Consider the following 22926-nt stretch of genomic DNA (forward strand, 5'->3'; position numbering starts at 1 on the left):
ACCTGAGATCAACACCAATCAATGATAATATGCCATCAGGAGTTGTTGTCCTATCCAAAGAGGTATTATAATCTAATGAATTCCCAGGAACAATTCAAAGCCCCAAGAAAACATTCAACCGTACAAGAAACATGAACAGTGGAAGTACATTAAATTGATGCACTGGCTGGCCTTGCGTCAGAGCAGCCGAGTCTGTCAGTGACGTCCTTGACCTAGCTGGACATCTGCCCACTGCTCAGTGCTGCAAGAGATGTAAATGTAATCCCAGTCTGCTCAACTCTGGGATTACATTAACTCCAGGATACACCACATATTCATATCAAGAGTTGTCTACAAGGCATGACACGTTAATGCAGCGATATTCCAGCATGACCAGTGCCACATTTTACAACAAAAAGACTTCACCAAACTGAAAAGCTTATCAGCCAGGATAAAACGGGAATAACATAATGCAGTCATTTTATTTTGGAGGAAACTGTCAAATTTCACTCCACACTAGCCACCAGAGTGAAATTAGCGTTTGTCATGGGTGGAAGCGCTGATTGTGGAGGTCCAGAGTCCTGGAGCTGCCTGCAGCTTGGGAATAAAGGGATGAGTAGATGAGAAAAGCTTTTATCGATTGACAGTCCTCCATTCAGCCCAGCAGACAGCATTACAGATCATATGAGTGCCTGGAAACTGACTGGCCGAATATGCTGGGAAATGATGTGCTGTCTTGATTCACCTCTGACAAAGAAAACTCATCAGAACAAACTGACCGATGACGTCAGCAGCAATCCGTGCAGTGAAGTCAGTTTCAGTTTGTAGTCTGTTTGTAGTCCGAGTACTTTTGACCAATCACATTTAAGCAGGCTTTGGTTGCAGGTAAACAGTCCGTGTGGAGAGAAAAAGAGGCGGAATACATTGGCCGAAATGCAATCTGGGAACCCATCGGCTGTCATCTGACAGTCATTTAGCTTTTTATTAGAGTTGGTACGGTTTGCGGGTTTTGCTGGTTCGGTCCGGTGCATGAGCTTACAGCGGTTTGATTTTATGCCAATCTGCTGATCCGGTATTTGTCACTATGACAAGTCTTGCAAATTAAAAATTAGTCTACATCAGCAACCTTAAGGTGGTCCAGCTATTCTCATTTTAGTGACAAGCTGCTCGTCCGAGTTTAGGTCTTGGCAACACCTAGTGGTAAAAGTCGGTAAAATACTGGCCGTCGCTCCCAGAAGCTAAATCGTCACCAAACCGATAGCCGAAGTACAGTATGCCCTAATGCATACAGTATGAGAAAATGACAAAAGAAAAACCTTTCTGTTTAATTACCGGTATCTGCAATTCTATGTTTTACATTTGAATTTCACTTAAGACAGGAAATCTCAGTTCCAAGGAAAAGACATGATTCACATGTAGTGATTAATACTAAATACAAAGTATTTCCAGCAGTATTCCCATTCCCATCAGCTTCAGCTGATGGGAATGGGAAAGAAGGAAAAACTGCGGTCTACTGATGGTGCGATATGATAAGTCAGGGGATCACCAAAGCTGTTAGGATTCATCATCCAACCAGCCCGGTCGCCAGGAAAAAATTCTGGCATTGTACGTTTCCAGCAAACCACAGATACTGTACACTGAATGCAGATGTTTTTGCATTCGGTCAGATCAAGTGACGTAGTATATTGAGAGGCCGTTACTGAGAGTTGCGTGGTATAATAATGAGTATAACAAGCAAGAAAGTCGTTGACTTTACATTGTTTATTTACGTTACGTTGTTATGTTATTATTTTAACACAAACCATGTTTTTTTTCTAACCTTAACCAAGTAGTTTTGTTGCCCCAGCCTAAACAATAGAACTGAAAATATCACATCTAAAGGTAAATATATGTGAGCATCACTTGAGATTAATGTTTGTGAGTGTCCCTCTCAATTCAGCTCTCAGTCTGATAACACATCTCCTGTCAGTGGTAGATACTAACATGTTCCCTCTCAGCTGTTTGGATTTATCTTGTAGCACGAGAGGCTGGTGTCAGTCACCCCCCTAATGGAGGGCCTGTGGAGGCAAACAGCCAGCACTGACGACTGAATTCTGCTTCATCACGTGAGCTAAAGAGACCCCATTATGTCTAATGAGAGGGATCCACAAAGCAGCTTTCTCCGCTGCAACATCAGGGGGAGATGGAGAGGAGGGAGGGGGGGAGGAGAGAGAGATGGAGACAGACGTGTAGAGACTGAGAGGAAGGAGAGGGATGGAGTGAGAGAAGGGAGGAGAAACCTGACCTACTTCTCCTTGGCTTATTTATATGCTGAGGACAACATTGTGAACCAACCAGAAGCCTGGAAACTGGCATAGCAACAACAGCCAGAGAAATCCCAGCCAGACTGTCTAACCAACTGGTTAACAATACAAACACTTGTGAATTTATAATAAAACAATATCCATGGAAATCTGAAAAAGCTACAAACAGTCTCCTAAAATGAACATCCACATGCATTAGCAAACGTGTTTTGTAAATTTGGAACGGTCATGAAAGAAATCTGCAAAATGTTCACTGTCAACACATTCCTTTTAATTTAATCTACGATCTCTGAGTCCGAATTAAAGCATGATTTGTTTTTTTTCTGTGGTTCTGTTTGAGGCAACTCAAAGCATTTGGTTATACCACCATCTTCCAAGAAAAAGTTCAACATTTTGGGGAAACGAATGCTTATTTGCTTTCTTTCCAAGAGTGAGATGAGAAGATGGATGTCAGTCTCATATTTGTGTTAAGTATACAAAGTTAGAGTTGGTACACGGTTAGCATAGCTTAGCATAAAGACTGGAAGCAGAGAAAAACAGCCACCCCGGCTCCGTCTGGAGGTCAAAAACCTGCACAAGTGATGGGCAGATGGTTAAATGCATATATATAGCACTTTTAAAATAGCTTAATCTAATAAACAGTTTCAACTAATACAGTATAACGTTAACCAAGTGTCTTATGGCCCCCTAACAACATGTTGGACACAGGATGCCGACCTCAGTCTCTGATGTCAAAGTCCTACACACTGTACACCAAACCATCCACCCCAACCTTCTCCATACAACTTCTGTGCAAACGTTCTGAATTGAAAAAAAAAAAAAAAAACATTGCCAGAGAATGTAATCAATCAATTAACTTTCCTCCAAAATATTTGGTATTTGGAAAAACAAATTATGGTTGAAAATGATCAGTTAGAGAATGGGATAAATGAATTTCTCAATTTATTTGGCCAGGAAATAATCTGATTTAACATCTTGCAATTAGGAAAAGACAGAGGAGGAATGGCACTTCCTTGTTTGAGAAACTACTTCTATGCTTCATAACTAACTCCCTTACTTTACTCTATTGGTGCAATACGGAGAACAAAGCCAAATGGAAGGAATTCGAATTTGGAATGTCTCCTAATTTTCCTTTACTAGCTACAATTGGCAATAGTGGACTTGCAGCACAAATGGAAGAGATAAAAAAAATCCCTGGATAAACCTCACGTTAAAAATATGGCAGAAGGTGGTTAGGTCATGTAGAAGACAAAAGATTTGATTCCTGGATAGGGAAAGGACTTACAACGTATCTCTCATTTACAAACAAAAACACGCTACAAAGCTTTCAATCTCTGCAGGACAAACATAACTTATAGAGCAGGAAGACTTTTTCAGATACCTTCAAATCAGGCACTATTTCAATCAGAAGTGCAGAACTATACAGACTTATGAATAGCAGAATCAGAGTTTTATAAAATCCTGAAATCAGCCTGCAGTTCAATACAAAATAAATCTATATTTACCTTGTACAATGCTCTCTTTTATGTTGAAAATGAAAACACCTTGTACATTAAAGAAAAGTGGGAAAAAGAAGCAGGAATAGGGCTGTCTGAGGAGGTTTGGGGGGACATTTGTAGTTTACAACGGTCCTCCACTAACTCCACAGATTGGAGAGAACACTGCTGGAAAAATATTATAAGATATTTTAAGACCCCACACCAGGAGAAATACAAGAACATAAGCTCGACGTGTTGGAAACGATGTGGCTCAATGGAAGCATTAAGCACTGTATTTAAGACTCAAATACCCCTGAATTTGGAGTCTCTTTATCTGGGCCAGGTTTTGTTTTTAACACAGAGGAGTGATATAAAGCTGCTGCAGGCCCTTTTGGCGGCAAGTAAAAAAATCTATCACAAGAAGATGGCTAAAATCCAGGACCACCTACATTGGATGATTGGTATGGAATAATCCTTGAAATATTTAAAATGGAAAAGTTGACTTACTCTCTGAGGATCCAAAAGGGCAAATTTGACCAGATTTGGAATAAATGGATCAAATTTATAACCCCAATAAGAGCAGACATTGTATGACTCCACTGACTTTTTTCTTCCTTATCTCTTCTTGCTGAGAATACTGAGAATGTAACGTAAGCTCCCTTGGTTCTAATGTATATAGTTACGTCTTTAATAGAGTGTGAGATAAGGCATATGTAAGAAAGCTAAATGTAACTGCTGATAGTTTGAAGGGGGAGAAGTATGCACGGGCATGTAGGCTGTATACGCGTGAGTATGCGACTGAATATTGATGTGTAATATGTGTAGACGTGTTAAATGTTTACTTGTGGAACGGTTTACGCGGCCACGTACTTCAGAAAGTGAGGATGGAGGACCGACAGTTTTCCTGAGGACTGAGTTGACTCCCAAGTACTGTGGCATCCAAATGCCTCTGTTCGTGCAAATGCATATAAACTGTACATGTATATTAAAATGGGAAAAGAGTTAAGTATAAATATCTGTAAAGTTTTGTATAAACTGTCTTTTCCAAATAAAAAAAGAAAATACAAAAAAGAAAGAAAGTTAGATCAGTTAAACTGGAGTTAGGACATCTAAACAGCATAACATAACAGAGCAGCAGTCCACTCCTTATGATTACTGGTTTAGCTGAACCTATACAGTATGTCTTTTATTGAATAAGCCAGCCTCCACAGTGCATCAGTAGTAACGGCCACGTCAAGGTTATGTTGGAGCAAAGCGCTGAGTCAGCGAGATGCACTGAGCTTATCCACTTTCTGGTCTAGACATTAAGACTATACAGCACCCATGAGAGATGTTTCATCCTAAGTGCTGTTTTACTAAATGGTAACAGTGACAACAGTGAAGATGAAACCTGTTATATTTATCTTTAAAACAGCCCCCTTGTGTCTCACATCTGTGCTGTCTTTAAAAACGTTAAAATATGACAGGAATTATTAGTGTAAGTGTCGAGCTATAGACTGAACTAAATGCTGTGTTATCCACCTTCAGGAAGACAGAAACATGTCCTTGGACAATAGGCTATATATGATATTATCCGGCTAAAGCTAATACGCTTCACAAAAGCAGAGGCCAGAACACAAAGGTAGAGCAGTAGAACCCTTCAGAGGAAACACATTATAGGTACTTAAGGCCTGATTGAAACGGCATTAATGTCTTTCTTCTGCCCTGCGTTACAGAATAAGAACACTTTAAAGTTGAAGTCCTGTTTCAGGCAAGCAGGATGAGCAGCTCTTCATCTCCATCAGGGAAAATATGAAAGCCACCACGTGCATGCAGGTTCCTGTGTGTGTGTGTGTGTGTGTGTGTGTGTGTGAGCGGAGAGCTGAGATGAGACAACTGCTAAACAAGCCATAACTAGGACACCATGAATTATGCACCAGTATCCAGTATAGCTTAGCTCAGCTGGAGCGGTGACTTGATTACCTGTCATATATAATTTAACTGCACCATGTTTATGACATACTGTACTACTGTATACTCCAGACGGAAACAGAAAGACTCTCATACTCTGCACAGATTTAGAAGCACAACCGAATGTGGGCGAGGGAGAATTCCGGATATGAGTAGTTTATTAACGGACCGTTTCCTGAACTGGAAATGATCATCGTGAGCCAGTTGCTAACTGTAACAGATGGTACTCAACACAGTGTTGAAGGACCTGGTGAATCACATCGGTAGTGTTAATTATGTATTATACACTGCTTAGAGCTATAATGTTAATTCCCTCTTTAATATCTACTTTATATTGCTGTGAAAACATCTCCTTCAAACAACTGCATTTATTCAAGTTTCTCTCCAAAAACTACATTTTACAAGATTACATTTGAACACATCATTAATTTGCTGTCGCTCAACACTCTTTTACTGAATAGAGCCTAAACGCATCATAATGTAACTCAGTGCAACCTCTATTAACGTTAGCTGTTGGCTGATAAAACTCGGTGGCCACAGGGGGCCACCTACAGCGGACATTTGGTTGCCACAGGGTATAACTTTTTGTTTCCGAACCCTGGTATGGGATGTCCTGCATTGCCACTGAACATTTGGACGTACTAAACTGTGATGTGCAGAAATTTCCAATATTGACGTAATTCCTAGAACAGGGCTGCTTCTACAAAAATACAAAAGAAAAAAACACATTTTCACAATGTTTGACCAAAAATCTTTACTGACGGTCCTCTTACTATCTTTTCACATCTGCATCTCACTGTCTTCATCAGTGGTAGAGGTTTATTCAAACACCACCTGCTGACGAAGACCAGGAGATGAGGTTGAAAACTCCAGAAAAGCAAAGTATGTGGATCTTCAGTTCAGATTTTTTTTGTACCTTTTCCAAAGCCAAGACAGATTTTCATGCTCCAGTCCTATTTTCTTTCTGGTATCAAACTTTGAATCGTTACCAATAGCAGATTCTGCTTCTCGATGGCTCAACCAACCAAACCAACCGAGCCAATCAGAGCTTCGTGGACTGGATTAAGAATGTGAACGTCATCTTACTGTGCGTCAAAGCTAAATTAGAATCGACTCCAAACAGAAATGCATGTGGATGTGGATCAATGCAGGTTGTTTTAGTTCTTACAGAAATAACAAACCCTTTAATCAAATGCTAACTTCTTCTGTGTCGACTGCAAATAACGCTGATGGCACAGATATGGCCACTGTGAAGCTAAACAAAAGATGAAGGAGAGCGATTGCACTCAACTTCAACAAGGGGAAATGAATTCATTAGTTAATGAATGGCTCTTTTTCTGCTCATTCATAGCTCCCCTACTTAAGCAAAATTCAGTTGGGAGAAAGTCCACTTGTTCATATTCATTTTAAAATAGGTCACATTGAGTTCCAGTAAGCATTAAAACACTCAAAAGGCTTTAGAATTGCGAAGACACACCAAACTTCACCTTTTAATACAGCAAGGATCTAACATCCTTTTAAATCGTCCTGTGTTTTCCAGCGAGCCCAAGTGTGTCATAATTCCGGTGTTCCCCAGCGAAGATGGGCTCAATTAACTGAACCGATGGAGGCATTGTTCAGGCATCACTGCGTGTACTCCCCAGGTGGGAGTGTGAATCAGCGAGATAGGGCATAAGGAGGACACTCACCCTGTTAAAGCGCTTGGCCTGGAAGAGGTGTCCGTTGACTCGGTAGAGTTTCCTCCATCTTCTGGCCCCGCGGCGATAGATCGATTCTAGGAAAGAGAGGAAACAGTTGTAGAGTATCAGCATGGTGAGGGAACAATGGGAATGGCTGTGTGCTAGACTAGAGGGGAGAAAGATGGAGAGGAGGGGAAGAGATGGAGTGATTAAAAAAGGGAAAGGTCCTGCGGCTCTTCCTTCACGAGAAGTCTGAGTTCAACTGAGAGGCAGACACACATCAGCTTTCTCTACGATGTATACGCATGCTCACACAAACACACCCAAAGTGGCTCACCGGTCTGCTCTCTTTTTTTACCCTCTCCCTTCATCTTCCTCCTTCTTTCCCTGCTTCTTCCTTTTCCATCTAGACCTCCATCCCTGCTTTTTTTTTTTTTTTACCCCTGGTGATGAATGCACTTATTAGTGCTCCATAATGCCTTTTATTCAGGTGAGACCATGAAGGTGTAGCTATTTATAATAGGAGTATGTAGTCAGCTATTAATAAACTGCGGGGAATTAACATGCGGCGAACAGTGTGCTGGAACTTCTGTCGTCTTATCAAAACAATGATTTAAATAGGGATGGATGCACCGATTCGACTTCGAGCTGGAGCCGATCCCAGCTGACATTGGGCGAAGGCGGGGTACACACTGGACAGGTCGCCAGACTATCACAGGGCTGACACACAGAGACACGCTCACACTCACACCTATGGGCAATTTAGAGTCCACAATGAACCTAACCTGCATGTCTTTGGACTGCGGGAGGAAGCTGGAGAACCCAAGGTATAACTCCACACAAGCCGTTTTTGAACCTGCGACCCTCTTGCTGTGAGGAAACAGTGCTGACCATGCTAACCGTGCACCAGCCATATAATAAATAACAATTCAGTAAATTTATATCTATGCATTTATTTGTCATATTTTGTTTTACAAAGTTAGGAAAGCAATGTTTAAGTCAAGCCTGATGTCGGCTTACACATAAAAGAATGATCCCAGTCACTTCAGCACAGTGAGGCATACAGCTTCTTAATTAAACACCGGTATCGGATCGGTACTCGGTACCCAAAGCCCAGGTATCGCTATCTGTATCGAGACTGAAAAAGCTGGATCGGTGCATCCCTAATTAGTATGCTGATGAACAGTATTAGTGGTTGGGGGGGAGTGGGTTTTCATCCGCTGACTTGATGTGATCTGATAAGTGGCCATAAGCCATACAGAAGCCATGTTTTTGCAACAGTCTTGCATTGTATTTTTAACTGAGACATTTCAGCATCAAAATGTGCCACAGTCTCCAAGTTACAGATAATATCTTATGTAATTTCTAAGCTAATTAATGCATTACTTATATATACATTTTATATTTCTGTCGACATAGTTCACTTCAGTGATGATTTGGACTCTTTGAGGTTTCACGTTGCTTCAAAAACATAGTACTACTAACAAACAAAGTACTGAAGTGTTAATAGATAACAGTATTTTTTATCAAAAGTAGGGCTGGGTAAAATTACCGTTACACAACAGTATGAATGGATTTTTACTCTTAACACAACTTCAATACAAAAAAGTGTCTGAATCTCATATAATTCAAATGAGTATAGCTAAACAACCACAGCCGGTGATGTGTAACTACAAGTTCAACCAAACATGCCATGCTGACAGTCCAATCTGGACGTCCAGGGCACAGTACGTCGTGTCAAAGAGTATAATGAACATAATATTACCATCAAGTTGTATAACCACCGTGCATCATGTCTGTTGTTCATATTACTTAGTCATGGTCCAATCCTCTGCCAGTGTGCAGACGCTCTCTCAACAAGTTATTACTATACAGGAAATTATTATAGGCAACCATTATATTTCTATTAGCAGCAGGAAATTTTGATGTCAGGGTGTTAAATTAGACTGCACTTAAAAAAGAAAACAATTTAATTTGATGCACCATCACACAGCAAGCAGCAGAGGACATCAAGAGGAGATGAGTAACTCGCTATGACGAACAACGTCACACACGAATGGATTTGTCGATGTGTGACCAACTGGACATCATGCGATCACTGTCCACCACTGATATGATGCATATGAGAAAGTTTGATAAGAAATGTACTAAAGAACTACTGAACTTGAATTTTATAGTTAACATACTGTGGAAAGTTTAGCTGTCCAATTTCCACAAGGCTGGTTCAGAACAAATTCAGAGTGGAAAACCTGGACATTTCAGGCCAATACATTTGGGAAACATTCATCCCTACAGACTGAGTATTCCCAGCTCAAATTCAAAAACATGCAAATCAGCGTCTAAAACTGACATCAAACAAACTGTGGCGAAAAGCAATCTCTAAAACTTTTTAAGTGGGACACTATATTTGTTATTACTGAATGTCACCTGTAAGCTAAAGCTTATGCGAAGTTTCGCTTAACATGAATCCTGAAACACTGATGAAATAAGCTATACCGTAACGAATAAGTCTGGTGATTTTCTATATTTTTCTTATTAATGTATCAGTAAATCCAAAGAAAAGACAAAGACAACAAACGACTAACAATGAATTAATCTGCTAACAAGTATTGTGTGAATCAAAGCCTGATACTGTAATGGACGTGGCCGGCTCCGGCTTATTTCCTAGTGTTTCCTGTGTTTCCGACACCTCCAATTCAAATTCAATTCAATTCAATTCAATTCAATTCAAACAACTTTATTAATCCCTCTAGGGGCAATTGGTTTGGAGCAGCTTGTACATAAAAACGTACACACATAAAATATAAAACAGGACCTAAAACGATTACTGATGTAAATTAGACTAACTAATAAATAAACAGACTGAATAAGAACAATAGAAGGATCAGTCTAATAAGAGATAAAAGGATCTGTGATGGTAAAAGGATAAAAGTCCCGTAAGAAATACAAAATCTGAGGAGCATTCAATAATCTGATTGCAGAGGGGATAAACGATTTAGAAAAACCATGACGACGTCCTGACGACAACAGAAAAAAATTCACTAGAAAGCACACGACCAGAAGATGCTATAAAATACATTCCGCCTTACGGAGGATCTGTTGGTTACAAAAGGAATTCAAATCTCTCTGTTCCACACCAATAATCTTAGAACAGATTTTTAACAATACTGTTGAGACTGTTTCTGTCTTTAACTGAGAAGCTGTGAAACCAACAGATAAAAGAAAAAACAAAGGAGAATCTCAATGAAAAGACTGATAAAAACGACGAGAGGATTACGGGACTGACTGAGAAGGAATTCAGTTTCCGTAAGAGATGAATTCTCTGTTGCCCCTTCTTTACAATAGCCTCAGTGTTGACATCAAATTTAAGTGGATCATCCAAATACGTGCCATGTAAGATCTTACTATTTCTGACACTGGACCCTGGAGGAGGGATAGCAGAGCTGTATCGTCAGAAAATTTACCGTGGTAGCTACGCTCAGGCCAAGCTTAGTAAGTTAAGTTCCTTGTATTCCTATAACATTGTGTCTGTTTTCCTGCGCTCCAGGATTCTTGTTGCCTTGTCTGTCTGCCTGCCTGCTCCCGTCTGCTAGCCTAGTGTAACACAAGCCTGCAACCATCACTCACCCTCGTCCACCCTGCTCACTCAATAAACCTTCTTAAAACTTCACCAACCTCTTGTCAAGTGTCCTGCGTCTGGGTCCACCTGTACCACACCCTGACAAATATATTGTATTCCTCTGTGCCATAGAAAAACATGTCAAAGAGCCACACTGTTGCACTGGGTGACATGTTCCTTCATCACCATGAACATACACGCTGTAGTTTAGTTTGACTTAATCCCAAATACACCGTCCAGTTGTGTGCAACACCTTTGTTGCTTTTGGCGCGTCATGTGTACGCCATGTAGTCTGTACTGACAGAAATGCAAACACCTCAGAGTTAGTGATGAAGAATAAAAAGTGAGGACTGATCATGGTGGGCGGGAGGGGAGGTGGATGGGTCCAACAAACACAGGACTTTCAACCAGGAGACCGGTGTTCGTGTCCCAAAGTGTATCTTTTTTTTTAATTTTGAAGTTGCATTACCGACGTTTGTGACGTATTTTCTGTAGCCTACTTATGGTATGTTGTTTACGTACATATTTCACTTAGTTTATGTTTCTTATTTTAAGCCCAGCCATGATGTTTTTCTTAAAAAGTGGTTTTGTTGCCTAAACATAAACGCGACCATTTAACGGTAACGACGTGACGTTAAATGACACGCGAAAAAGCCGTTCTACGACCTTAAGCCAGTGGCGTATTTATAAATGACACATGAAAAGCCTAAAATGCGTTATCATAATACCCTATGTTGCTGCTATTTGTACAACTCCCCATAAGATCTGGCTGGAGAGACAGAATTGTTGAGTGTGGTCTTTTCATGGGACTTGCAAATAATGGTTAAAACCAATGAAACAGAGGTGGAGATATCCTGACATCTAGTCATATTTTAGTTAAGTTCCAAAAAATGCTGGATACTAAACAATGCAACTTGACAGCATCTTTCATTAGACACCCTCCCTGCCTGCTAAACGCCCACTTCTTTCAAACTCCATGCCCCCGGTTTGTACCACAGACTTTCTGGTAAAAAAAATTCTCTAAAAAAGTCTCCAAGCCTAAGTAGACAAGATGATGACATCATCAGGGTTATCTCAGTATACAATAGTGACGAGTTAAATGCACGTGTAAAATCGGTCTGTTGTGCCACTTTACAGGGCATAGGGTAGTGTAGTTTGTGTGCATCAGCAGGAACACATTATGCAGCTCAGCAAGTATTGACTGATGAAACCTGCTGCCATACAAATCAATAAATGATCATCCAATTTACATGTGTTGTCTTTCCACAGCATGAAGCGAACTGGTTGGCTGAACCACATCAGGCGTTGCCCTCCTGACTGACCACTAATTATTCAGTAGCTGCTCTCCCAGTGCCTCCCCCCCCCCCAGTCTGTACTGGTTTTCCAGTCTGGTTGGTTGCTCTAGTGATGGGTGCGGCTGCGATATCCTCCTCTACTCACTCATTTTTTGCCTCTGTTGCTATGGTAGCCACAGCCCACCATACACCAGCTATTGTTAGTCAGCTGTGAGGATGTCAGGATGACAATGTCTGCAAACAAAAGTGTATCTTAACAACAAGCCCCCCCCCCCTCACCCTCCCCGCTCCACCACATCTCCTTTTCTGAAAAAGGATTGTGTAGAATCAGGTTGAATATACTGTGTATCAGATTTGCTGTTCATCTCTTGAGCAATGGGTGCAGAGCGGTGTTTAAATTTTCATACCCTGGGGTGAACCCTTGTTCCAGATGTTTTTTAACATCCTCACATCATCCTTAATGTTTAAGCTAAGGATCCGTTCTTCTTTCTCTATCCCCGTCCTTGGCTATTGTGTACTAAGTACTACACACTGCTGCGACGAAGCCGCAAGACTATAGTCTCACATCGCCCCATAAAAACGATACACAGACAGAACGCAACATAAACTATCATGGTTACCAGTAGAGAAAAGACTTGCCTTAAGCACAGTGACATTCTTTTAGTTACACAGAATTTACTCTACTAAACCTGAGATTTTATACTGTCAAATTACCAAATGCAGGGACGTTCACAGTCATTTCACTCGAACAGCGGGTGATGGCCAAATCATGTTACCTCACCCAAAATCTAATGCCTTAAAAAAGACATTAATTGTGCCATCAATCACTGGAATAGCTGCCCTCTTTACATCTGTCGATCCTCCAACAAATCGTTTTCAAAATGTTTTTTGTTCTTTGTCCCTGATGATGGGCCTTAAGGCCAAATGGTTGTGGATGATGTGAATGAATGTGAAATGTATATATGTTTGGAAAATTTGAATGTTGTTAGCGTAACACAAATATGATGCTGTGTATAGTGTAGTATATATGTGATAAATGCACTTGATTTCGGACCCCAGGAAGACTAGCTGGTGCCATTCGTATCAGCTAACGGGGGATCCTATTCAAATAAATAAACACTAACATTATTCCAGCCAAAAAAATGTACTAGTCAACTTTTTTTGGCAAGCAATATTGACAAGCACATTGAATCTTGTGCCAGCCAAAATTTAAGTTGTGCTTATCTCTGTATGCAAATGGGTGTCAGAGTAAACACAGTATACCAGACACTCAGTACATGAGGTACTGACTGAGGATTAACGAGCAACACTCAAAACTCCTGTCAGAATGGTAGCGCATGGCCACAGAGGGTCTAATGTCACGAAGTAGCATTGCCGTAGAGGCCTCCGCTGTCTTGAATGTGCACTCAACAGCTATACATTCTGCCTTTTGTGCACAGTGATGAATGCTTTTGAGACTCTCGTATCTCTGTCTCTCGGAGTCGGGGCAGTGGAGATCAGAGTGAAAGCGAGCGGAGGAGAGGCACAAAGAGAGCTGTGCTCTTTGGGGTCTCCTCAGTGAATTCCCTCTAATCCTGTTAACTCAAGGCCTCTAAAGGAAAGTGCCGCCGCCTGCCTTGGAGGATCACTGCGGTGTGTTTCCATAGTTACCCAGTATTTCTACCCCCGTGCCCGTATTAGTGGGTGAGTCATGGTGTTGGGAGGGTGGGTGACACTGAGGAAGGTGAACCTACACATCATGTTACACTTCCTCAGTGCCCACATCCGATGCTAAATACAGTGTATGCGATTAAATAATTAATTGAAACAGATGTTTTGACTAAGTGGTAAATTGCAGCGAGTAGCTTTGTGTCTTTAATCAGAGTGTTGGTGAAGAGATGAATGGCTACACAGAAGAAGAAGTTTAATGAATAAGTGTTTCCTCTTAAATATGTATCGGGCTGCCTTACAGACTGAAGTCATCAATATCTGGGTTTAAATGGTGACTATACGATTAATAATCTTGACAGTCCATTTAGAATACAAATGCCCCTAAGCACATTTTGATGACATTTTGTATTATATAGCATGGCTCGTGTATAAACCATTCAACGGAGAACACTTGCAGCTAGAAGCAGGGCAAGCCTTTGAAACCCGTTCAACTGTGGAGTCTCTACAGTGCCAATATTGTTATCAAGGACTAGTCCAGGGATCAATTACTATTGATCGACTATCATGCATAAACGAAATACTACACAAATAAATAGTTTTTATATCATACTGTATTATATTAGAGTAAGTAAGATCAACATGGTCGGTGCAAAACAGTGCCGCTCTGTGAGCATTATAGCTGAAAACGCAAAGATTTAAAAAATATATTTTCTGTCAGCTGTCAACGAGCAAGCTGACTTGGTTGATTCACTGCATCCTGGTCAGCGTATGGTAAAATAAAAAAAAGTTGGTTCAAGTAATAGTAGCCGATGTAGTTATTATAGTAAAAGGGAAAGTATGGCCTCTCTATCCTTTTATTCCAAAAGTTGTAAAGAAAGCACATAATAAAGCCTCGAAGGGCGGAAGTATAGATGAACCCGGTTAAAGAGTAACTGCCCATCAGGGCACGCTCTACGAAGTAAAGTGAAAGCCCCCGCAACGAGGCAGGGATGATGCTCTTAAAATTAAAAGACCCTGTTTTAAAGACAGGAAAAAAGCTCCATAAACAACAGCGTGAGAGAGATGTGAGAGAGATGACAGCATGGAGCAACTGACACCTTTCTGGCTGCAGACTGTCTGAGACAGTTTTCCCTGGTCTAACCAAAGTAGCACTACACACCATGACCATGTTTGGATCAACTAATACTGAGTCAGCTTTCTTCGCTATGAACATTATTAAAACCAAGTACCGATCCAGGCTCACCAATGAGGACCTGCACATGTGCATGAGAATGGCAGAGCATCACAGGCCCATTTCTACTCTTGTTTTCCTTCAATTGAATTGTAGGCCGTATAGGTTCATTGACTATTTTCAAGACTCATTTTATTTAGGGTCAAGATAGCTATTTGTTTTGTTTCCATACAAATTAATTGTGTCTGTATGCTAAGAGTATTATAAAAGTAAAAGTACAAAAGCTATTGTTGAAATGATATGGAAATGTACGTCATTGATTTTATTTGATAGATGTAAGGGATGATCAGATCACAAGTGGACAGCTTTAAGTACGTCTGTTCACACCTGGCACTAGAATGCATCTCCACATGCGTCTTGAGTGGCCACCCGCTCTATATGCAAATAAACACGTAGTAAACACACGGCTGATACAGCAGACGTTGTGACGTAATATTACAGGAACATCAGTAGTAATATTCTACATATTCGTGAATTCTGGTACATTGTATTAACATCAAAATAAAAGGTTATTGTACTGGCGGTCCCCAGGACCTCCGCGCTGCCAGCACCGCTGCTTTTGCCAGACAACAGGTAGGGGAGAGAACAGGAAGGGCCGACGGACAGACGGACGGACGGAAGGGTGTCAATTCTGTGCAAAGCAGCGGAACAAAAACACTGACACATCTCCGACAATATGATAATAATGCACTTTGCGTGCCTAGTCTGATAGTCTGTGGATTAAGTAGCCTATAAACAAGATATATTTTAATAAAATACAGTTGTAGCGACAGTATACAGTAGAGCACAGAGGCCGTTTCCATGCTGACAAGCGCCCGTGTCTGCCTGTCTGTTCACCTGAGGAGCGCAGTGATCCCACAGATCCCAGCAGGACGTCATTTGAGTAGGCGGTCCTTAATGTGGCCCAGGACGCATTCACATACACACTACTAAAAAAAATGTGGTCATATGTGGCCCAGACCACCTCTGAATGTGGTCTGAAAGATCCGATCTCAGTGTGTCCTCAATGCGTCCTCAATGCGTCCTCAATGCGTCTTGAATGCGTTCACACCTGTACTTAGAGCTGTCCACTTGTGATCGGATCACTGAGGATGCATGTTAATACCACGTCTGAACAGGGCCATAATAGACATTATGAGGTTTGGACCTTTGCTGGAAAATTTCAGTAACTGGACCTCTTTCAATTTTCATTGGAGCCCCCTGTTTTAAAGGCCCAAACCAAAGAGTTGAGCTTTAACATGCCCATCTTGTAACTAATAACTGAGACCCGACCTGGAATCTGAGTCTGGCCGAGTCTAATCAGGCTTTGCATGACCCCGTCCTGTTTTATTGCCAAAAGTCTTCTGTCCTGCTTGTTAATACTGGATGTAAAATACATATGTGAAAGCGCAGGAAACATGACATGTATCGCTTCTTTATTAATTGGTGGATCATCATGCTGCTGCTCTTCTCTCTCAATTTGGGTGTGTTTGAGCGGACTGGGTTTTTGATCGGGTCTAATTTACCTCAGGTCCATTAGATGAGTTCTGGCTACTTGGGTCTCACTTGGGTCACATTTTTTTAACAGGTTCTTAACTTTGTATCTCTATTACTAAGTGTAGTTAAAAATGTGAAATTGAGTGTTATAATATCAAATGTTAACCTCTTTTTGGGGTCTGTGTCAACGGTTGGGGGTCCTCCATTGAAAGTAAAGCATTCAGAAGGATTCAATATATCAGATTTAGACTGATGTCAATGAAATTCCACAAAGAAATGAGGCTTCAAAGAATAAACCAAGTTTTAAATAACTACCTGACATTCACTCGTGGCCTCCGGTGCACCAGGAGCACATCTTCAGATGAGGACGGTGTGTGTGTGTGTGAAGTGTGAATTCACACACCGAATTAAAGCGTTGCTGTAGGGATGTGACAGATAGATAGAGCCGAAAGGCATGCAGGAGAGTGCCGGGAATGTTAAATCGGAGGTGAACAGTCAGATATATGAGCACAAATGAACCGAGAGTGATGTCATGATGACCGGTAATTTCTCTTCAAAGTCACTTCCTGCTTGTCCCACTATGACTCACCGTCATGATACTGTAAATATTCTCACAACACTGACCCCAAAATCGGTCAATGTCAACCACAACTAAAGATAAATACACCCAGTGGGATTTCCCCAGCCTAATTTATTATTTCATGTTTTACCCTTTATAATCACATTATCAATCCCCACACCCTCTTGAATCCCCCTCTGGTTACAGCAGATGTTATTGGTTACTGCATCCAATTAAAAAACAATTTCTGGATCGGGGGCGGATCAGTTCTTGTTTACATCTTGCTAGGATCGTCCTCCCGGTCCGAAAGCGATGGGAACCACAAAACACAGCTGCCTCAGACATGCGCTGGCAACACACCACTTGCGCTCGACTAGCAGGCCTTCAAAGAGCTGACCTATTACAACATCTCCCTCTGGAGAGCCACGAGTGTTGCATTGCCCCACTTTTCTGCCAGAGGTGCCAGAATGAGAGTAAGAAAGACGGACACTGAAGGAGCCACAGCGGACGAGATAAACAGTCTCTCAGATGATGAATCAAAACACAATACTACACCTCCGGATGCGAAGGCCAACGCGCACAGTCCTGCCATTTTTTCCGTGGAAGGTATAAAGAAGAGTGGACGGCCCGCTGGTGTTGTGCTGTAGCTCATGTGGGGAGCCGTGTAGCAGGAGAAACAGGGTGGTACTGCCATATCTCTCTAGGACAGGACATTTACGAGGGCTTGACTCATTTCCAGACATTGTTCCTCTCACTCGCAGGAAGGTTTCTACCAACAACACCCGCCCCCCTCCCATAAATACCCCTTCAAAAAAAAAAAAAAAGCACAAGGCACTCTACTGTATACTGTATGCTGTATACTGTATGCTGTATACTGTATGCTGTATCAGCAGTGATCAGCAGTGTGTGACTGCACACCCATGTTCCCATCCAGATTTATGGAACTTTTGCAAAGTGCCAAGTTATTTTCTGAACACTTCCAAAGAAGCTGAGAGGGATCAATGAAACAACCCTGAGGCGTTTTTTTAGACACAATTAAACCTCAGTGATAGGGGATGCTCAATAGTGGCATGACTAACTCTCTTAGTTTCACTTCTAATTAAAGCATTTATTCAATTGTCTTTTTAATCAGCGTGTTCCCGATAAAGAGGGAGAGAACGGACATCGCAAAGTGCATGAAATTACAAAAGACGGACAATTTCAAAGTCGGGATCACTGAAATTTGATTCTAATTCTGGAGTCATGTGAAGTCAAGTGAAGGTCTGTAGGGGTTCTCTGGAAGAGATAGGGTTCAGACATGGACGAAGTGTATTACAGGCATACAATCAGAGTGTGTGGGATCCTGGGACTGTACACGAGTCAGTGTCACCATATGTTGATGAGTCAGTCGCTCTAGGTGACGCCATGGCAACAGATCTATCACCCCCGCTTCCATATCAGACCACTGAGAGCTGAGGTGTCGGATGAGAACACAAACAAGCTTGGAACATATGGAATTATTTCTTTTTTTAAAGTGGGCATGAGGCCAATATCAACTGATAGGGACAGATCAAATGCACACTACTACTTGTTCTTATTTGTGTACTAGTGCATCTCACATTCCTCCCTCCGACAAGCACAGTGTTTCTGCTATGGTGTACTTTATATTTCAATTTCAATTTGCTTTAATGGCATGACAAATCAATACATCTGTGTTGCCAAATCATAGGGGAAAATCAATAAGGAAATAAGAAAGAATAAATGTATCTGATAATAATAACAATGCTCACTGCTTGACCCCTGCTGAATTACTTCTAACCCCCAAAAGGCACAACTAGACCACACTGTCAACCATCATACCAAATTTAAAGTCCCTAAGTTAAACAGTTTCCGAGTTCTGCTCCGGAAACGAAAGTGAAAGGACGGAAGGACGGACGGAAGGATGGAAGGAAGGACAGACGGAAGGACGCACACGCAGAGCGCTATATACCCCCGTCTACGTTGTCGCGGGGGTATAATAACATAGCATAATTATGATCATTGAAGGTAATAAATAAATACAGTACATGTCTCTCAATATAGTAATATGGGAATACATTGAACATTGAACATATTTTATTCTTGTATAAATATATTCTATTTATTTTGCATCATATTATGGCAGGAGAAGACATATTTTAGCTGCTAGCCATGTCGTACTTTTATCTTCCCCTAATAAAAAATAACCTTTATATATACAGTATATATGTATAACCTTTTCAAATTTTTTTGAAATATTTTATTCTTATGTCTTTATGTTTGGGACATGGACACAAGAAATGTATTTCTGATTCAATGTCTGGTGGCAGTGTGTACAAACGCGTTCCTCTCTTGGTCTCCACAGTTTTAAATAGCGACCTCTTTCTTTTTCAAGTTCGTGGTCACTGACTCTGTATTTTGTTAAAAATTGTTTTTCTTTTGTTCTTTTTTCTTTTGTTTTGAGATATTCTGCTAGGGATTGATGACAGAGGAGTTTGTGTTGCATTTTATTGTCATTTCTCCATTGCTCTGTATATTCATCTTTTCATTTTGTTTCAAACTCTTTTATTGAGGACTGATGATTGTGTCTGCAGCTAGTTGAGCTCTGAGGCCTATAGGTGTTTAGCTCAGTGTATCTCAGAGCCAGCTGATCCAGGAGGGGGTGGACATCCCGGGATTGCTGATATTGCTGATTGCTCAGGAGAGCTTTGAGCGGCCCAAATTTAACTGATCGTTTTTACCGAATTCTGCTCTGCATGCATTGTATGAAGTGTTTTTGGGCAAACTTTTAATATGAATTTAGAAAATTCAAATTGTAATTTTTCAGGGGGAGTTTGATTCCAGTTTTTAATCTGGTTTCTAAACAGGGCACCATATTTCGCTTTCATAAAGCATAATTGGTATGATCAGAGAATTGTAGATTTTTTAGCCAAATTGTTATGGAGATTTTTTTTTTTCTGAATTTGCTTTTAGTTGCATATAAAACTCTCCGAGCTTTATTACATAATGTGTTCATGGCCAGGTTGAAACTCCCTGATGCACCAATTTCAACCCCTAATTAGTTATATGAGCCATTTGTTTCTAGCCTGGTGCTGCCCAGAGTGAAGTTGTATTTCTGCCTATTTCCCTGAGATCTGGCTCTCCTCTGGAATACCGTCACGCTGCTCTTTTCCAGACTGCCAGTGCCCATTTCTGACAGTACTGCTCTAGGATATATAGATATATTCTATTTCACAATTTTCACAGAGTGGAGGACAACATTCAAAGTCAAGATAGAAAATCTCTCATGGAAAGACAATAAACCATTGACACAAGGTTAATCCCCTCATTATGGGTATTAAGATGATTACAGCAATACTCCAAGGAGAGAAGCTTCTGTGGGAGGCATGTTGCATTGATGTTTGTAGTAATCTTGCTTTAATGAAAACTGGTCACTGTCTATCACCATCACTATTGGAAGACGTCGGCATGATGTTGGACTGGGCTGCCGTTATTACCTCCACCAAGGAGGATATGTTCTCGGTTTAGTTTGTTTGTTTGTCAGCTAGGCTACGGAAAAACTACTGGCCTGATTTTCATGAAACTTGGTGGAAGGATGTAGCATGGGCCAAAGGAAGAACCCGTTACATTTTGGAGCGGATTCTAATCAAGGGGCGGATACAAGCATTATTTTTCACTTTTATTTACATTGCGAGATAGGGCATTTGGTCTTAGCGGAGGGCTGCGCTCTCTGAGTGCCCTTCTAGTTAGTAATAGCTGTTACCTCAAGTGTTAGTAGTAGTTAGTACTAATATCGTTAGGTTGTACTTTAAGTACAATAGTCTGGATTGCTGACTAAATCAGCATAATTTAGAAAATATAATTTAGTATTTGCTGCATAAAAATATCTTGATTTTTTAATTTATTTACATGATAAAATGTTTTTTTGGAGCAGCAAACGTTCATCACATCACCCAAACACCACAGCAATGCTGTCCTTTGTTTAGGCGTTGCTGTCTTCATAGCGCAATTTCAATGTATCTGTTAATTTTTTAACTTTCAGGTACCGTCTGCAATCCATTTGGCTCCTCATGCTTACAGTGTTGCTATGAATTACATTTTACTCAACTTTAACCTCCGTTAGTAATCAGCTTTCTATGTTTAGCTACTTGAGTCAAACATGACGGGTATTACTGCTATTACATAAGGCGCCTCTAAGAATATAAAAGCACTTCAGTGTTGATATAGTGCTGAGTTCCTGTATACCAGGTAAAGTCTTGTTTCTGTGTGGACCTCTGTTTGTTGCATGTAACGTGGTCACTGCCTTCCTGGCTCTCTAAAGGATTCATAGCGGACTGATGATGATGAACACTGCTGTTCACCATGCAGTTCTTTCATATTTCTTACAGCCTACACTCTTTAACTACTTATAGAAGCAGAAAATTGTTCTGTAGGTTTGTAATTCGTCATGGTGCTCTGAAGAGCTCCTGATAAACCTTGTTTTTTACAGGTGCAGCAGGATGGCAGGTATATTCATGAAGCAGACTTTGTGAACGATGTGACCCGATCATGAAAAATGTAGGTCCGTGCACAAACACAGAGAAAATCTAGGACACCGTTTTTGGGCGATAACACTTTGCAAACTTGGGTATAGTTATGGAAACTGTATGTAAAGTTTGGAAGCATACTAGCCAAGGAGCATTTGAATATTAACTAGCAAGTGGCATACAAATGGAAAGCCTAACTGAAGTTGTGTCACTCCATCTGTAGTGGTGTGTGTACTGACAGGCCTGTGTTAGGGTCACTGATTGATCATGTCCTAAATTACTTTGCAATTTAGTTTAACAGCCTGCTGCTGCTGCTAGCGTTGCCACAGGCAGAAAGCAACTATTTCCATTTCTGCCCATCTTCTCTAAACACACACGCACACACTAAGTAAAAGCTCTGCATTGATTTGGGAAAGCCAGTCTCATCAGTGCTGTTACTAGTGCAGTGCCCTTTGACGAAATGCCCGTGGAAAACATTCCCCGTTCAGGACGGGCCGGATGCTTGGCCTGCGGTGTTGCTACTTGCGGCTTTCTCAAGAACCGCTCATACAAATAACTTCACACTCAACATTGAGCTTCCTTGGGTCCCGAGCAACACCTGTCATGACATAGTTGCATCACACACCCGAGTCGCAACCACTCACGGTCAAAAACACCGGTGATATACTCTGATTCACAGGAAAAAACACCAAGGGCTGACTTTTTTACCGTAACCGCAACTGGGGCCCCCAACTATAAGGGCCCCAAACTGCTACAGATTTATTATGATGTTTAGATATGAAAAGTATTGGATTATGTTACTATTCTTACTCATTGTACCCTGAAATAACTTACAAAAGGCCCCCCAAAGCACTTCAAAAAATATGCAACTCAACTGTATACTACTTACTGTGTACTTCTACTTCAGAGGAAAACATGAAAAATGTTGCAGTTTACGTTGCAGATTCAGATTTGACTCACAAAATATAACAATTAAATTATGATTCATCATTATTCAGTAAACTATCCGGCATTATATCAGAAATCAAATCCTCACCTTAAACAGACGTTAAGTACATTGAGTGATGCTGATAATAACTCTCTTTCATTCTTTACTTGAAGAAAACATTGAATGCAGGACTGTGCTACCTCGTTCCCTGGCCAGGAGCTACACATGTGGTCGCTTCCTGGATGTATACAGAGAA

The 22926-nt window shown here is 41.0% G+C and overlaps 1 protein-coding gene across 3 annotated transcripts in view; it reads right to left on the reverse strand.

Annotated features, from left to right (window-relative positions):
• The window catches only part of prkcz (protein kinase C, zeta), a 127236-nt gene that overhangs the window by 52747 nt on the left and 51563 nt on the right, over positions 1-22926 (reverse strand). For 2 of the 3 annotated variants that reach the window (XM_037773726.1, XM_037773728.1), the window contains one exon: positions 7399-7484. In XM_037773726.1, the coding sequence (XP_037629654.1) occupies positions 7399-7484 (86 nt within the window). Of the gene's footprint in view, positions 1-7398; positions 7485-17774; positions 17848-22926 lie in introns of those variants that run through there. The other variant, XM_037773727.1, reaches the window with a different exon arrangement.

Source organism: Sebastes umbrosus, chromosome 6 (assembly GCF_015220745.1).
Source record: "Sebastes umbrosus isolate fSebUmb1 chromosome 6, fSebUmb1.pri, whole genome shotgun sequence".
Classification (NCBI taxonomy): Eukaryota; Metazoa; Chordata; class Actinopteri; order Perciformes; family Sebastidae; genus Sebastes; species Sebastes umbrosus.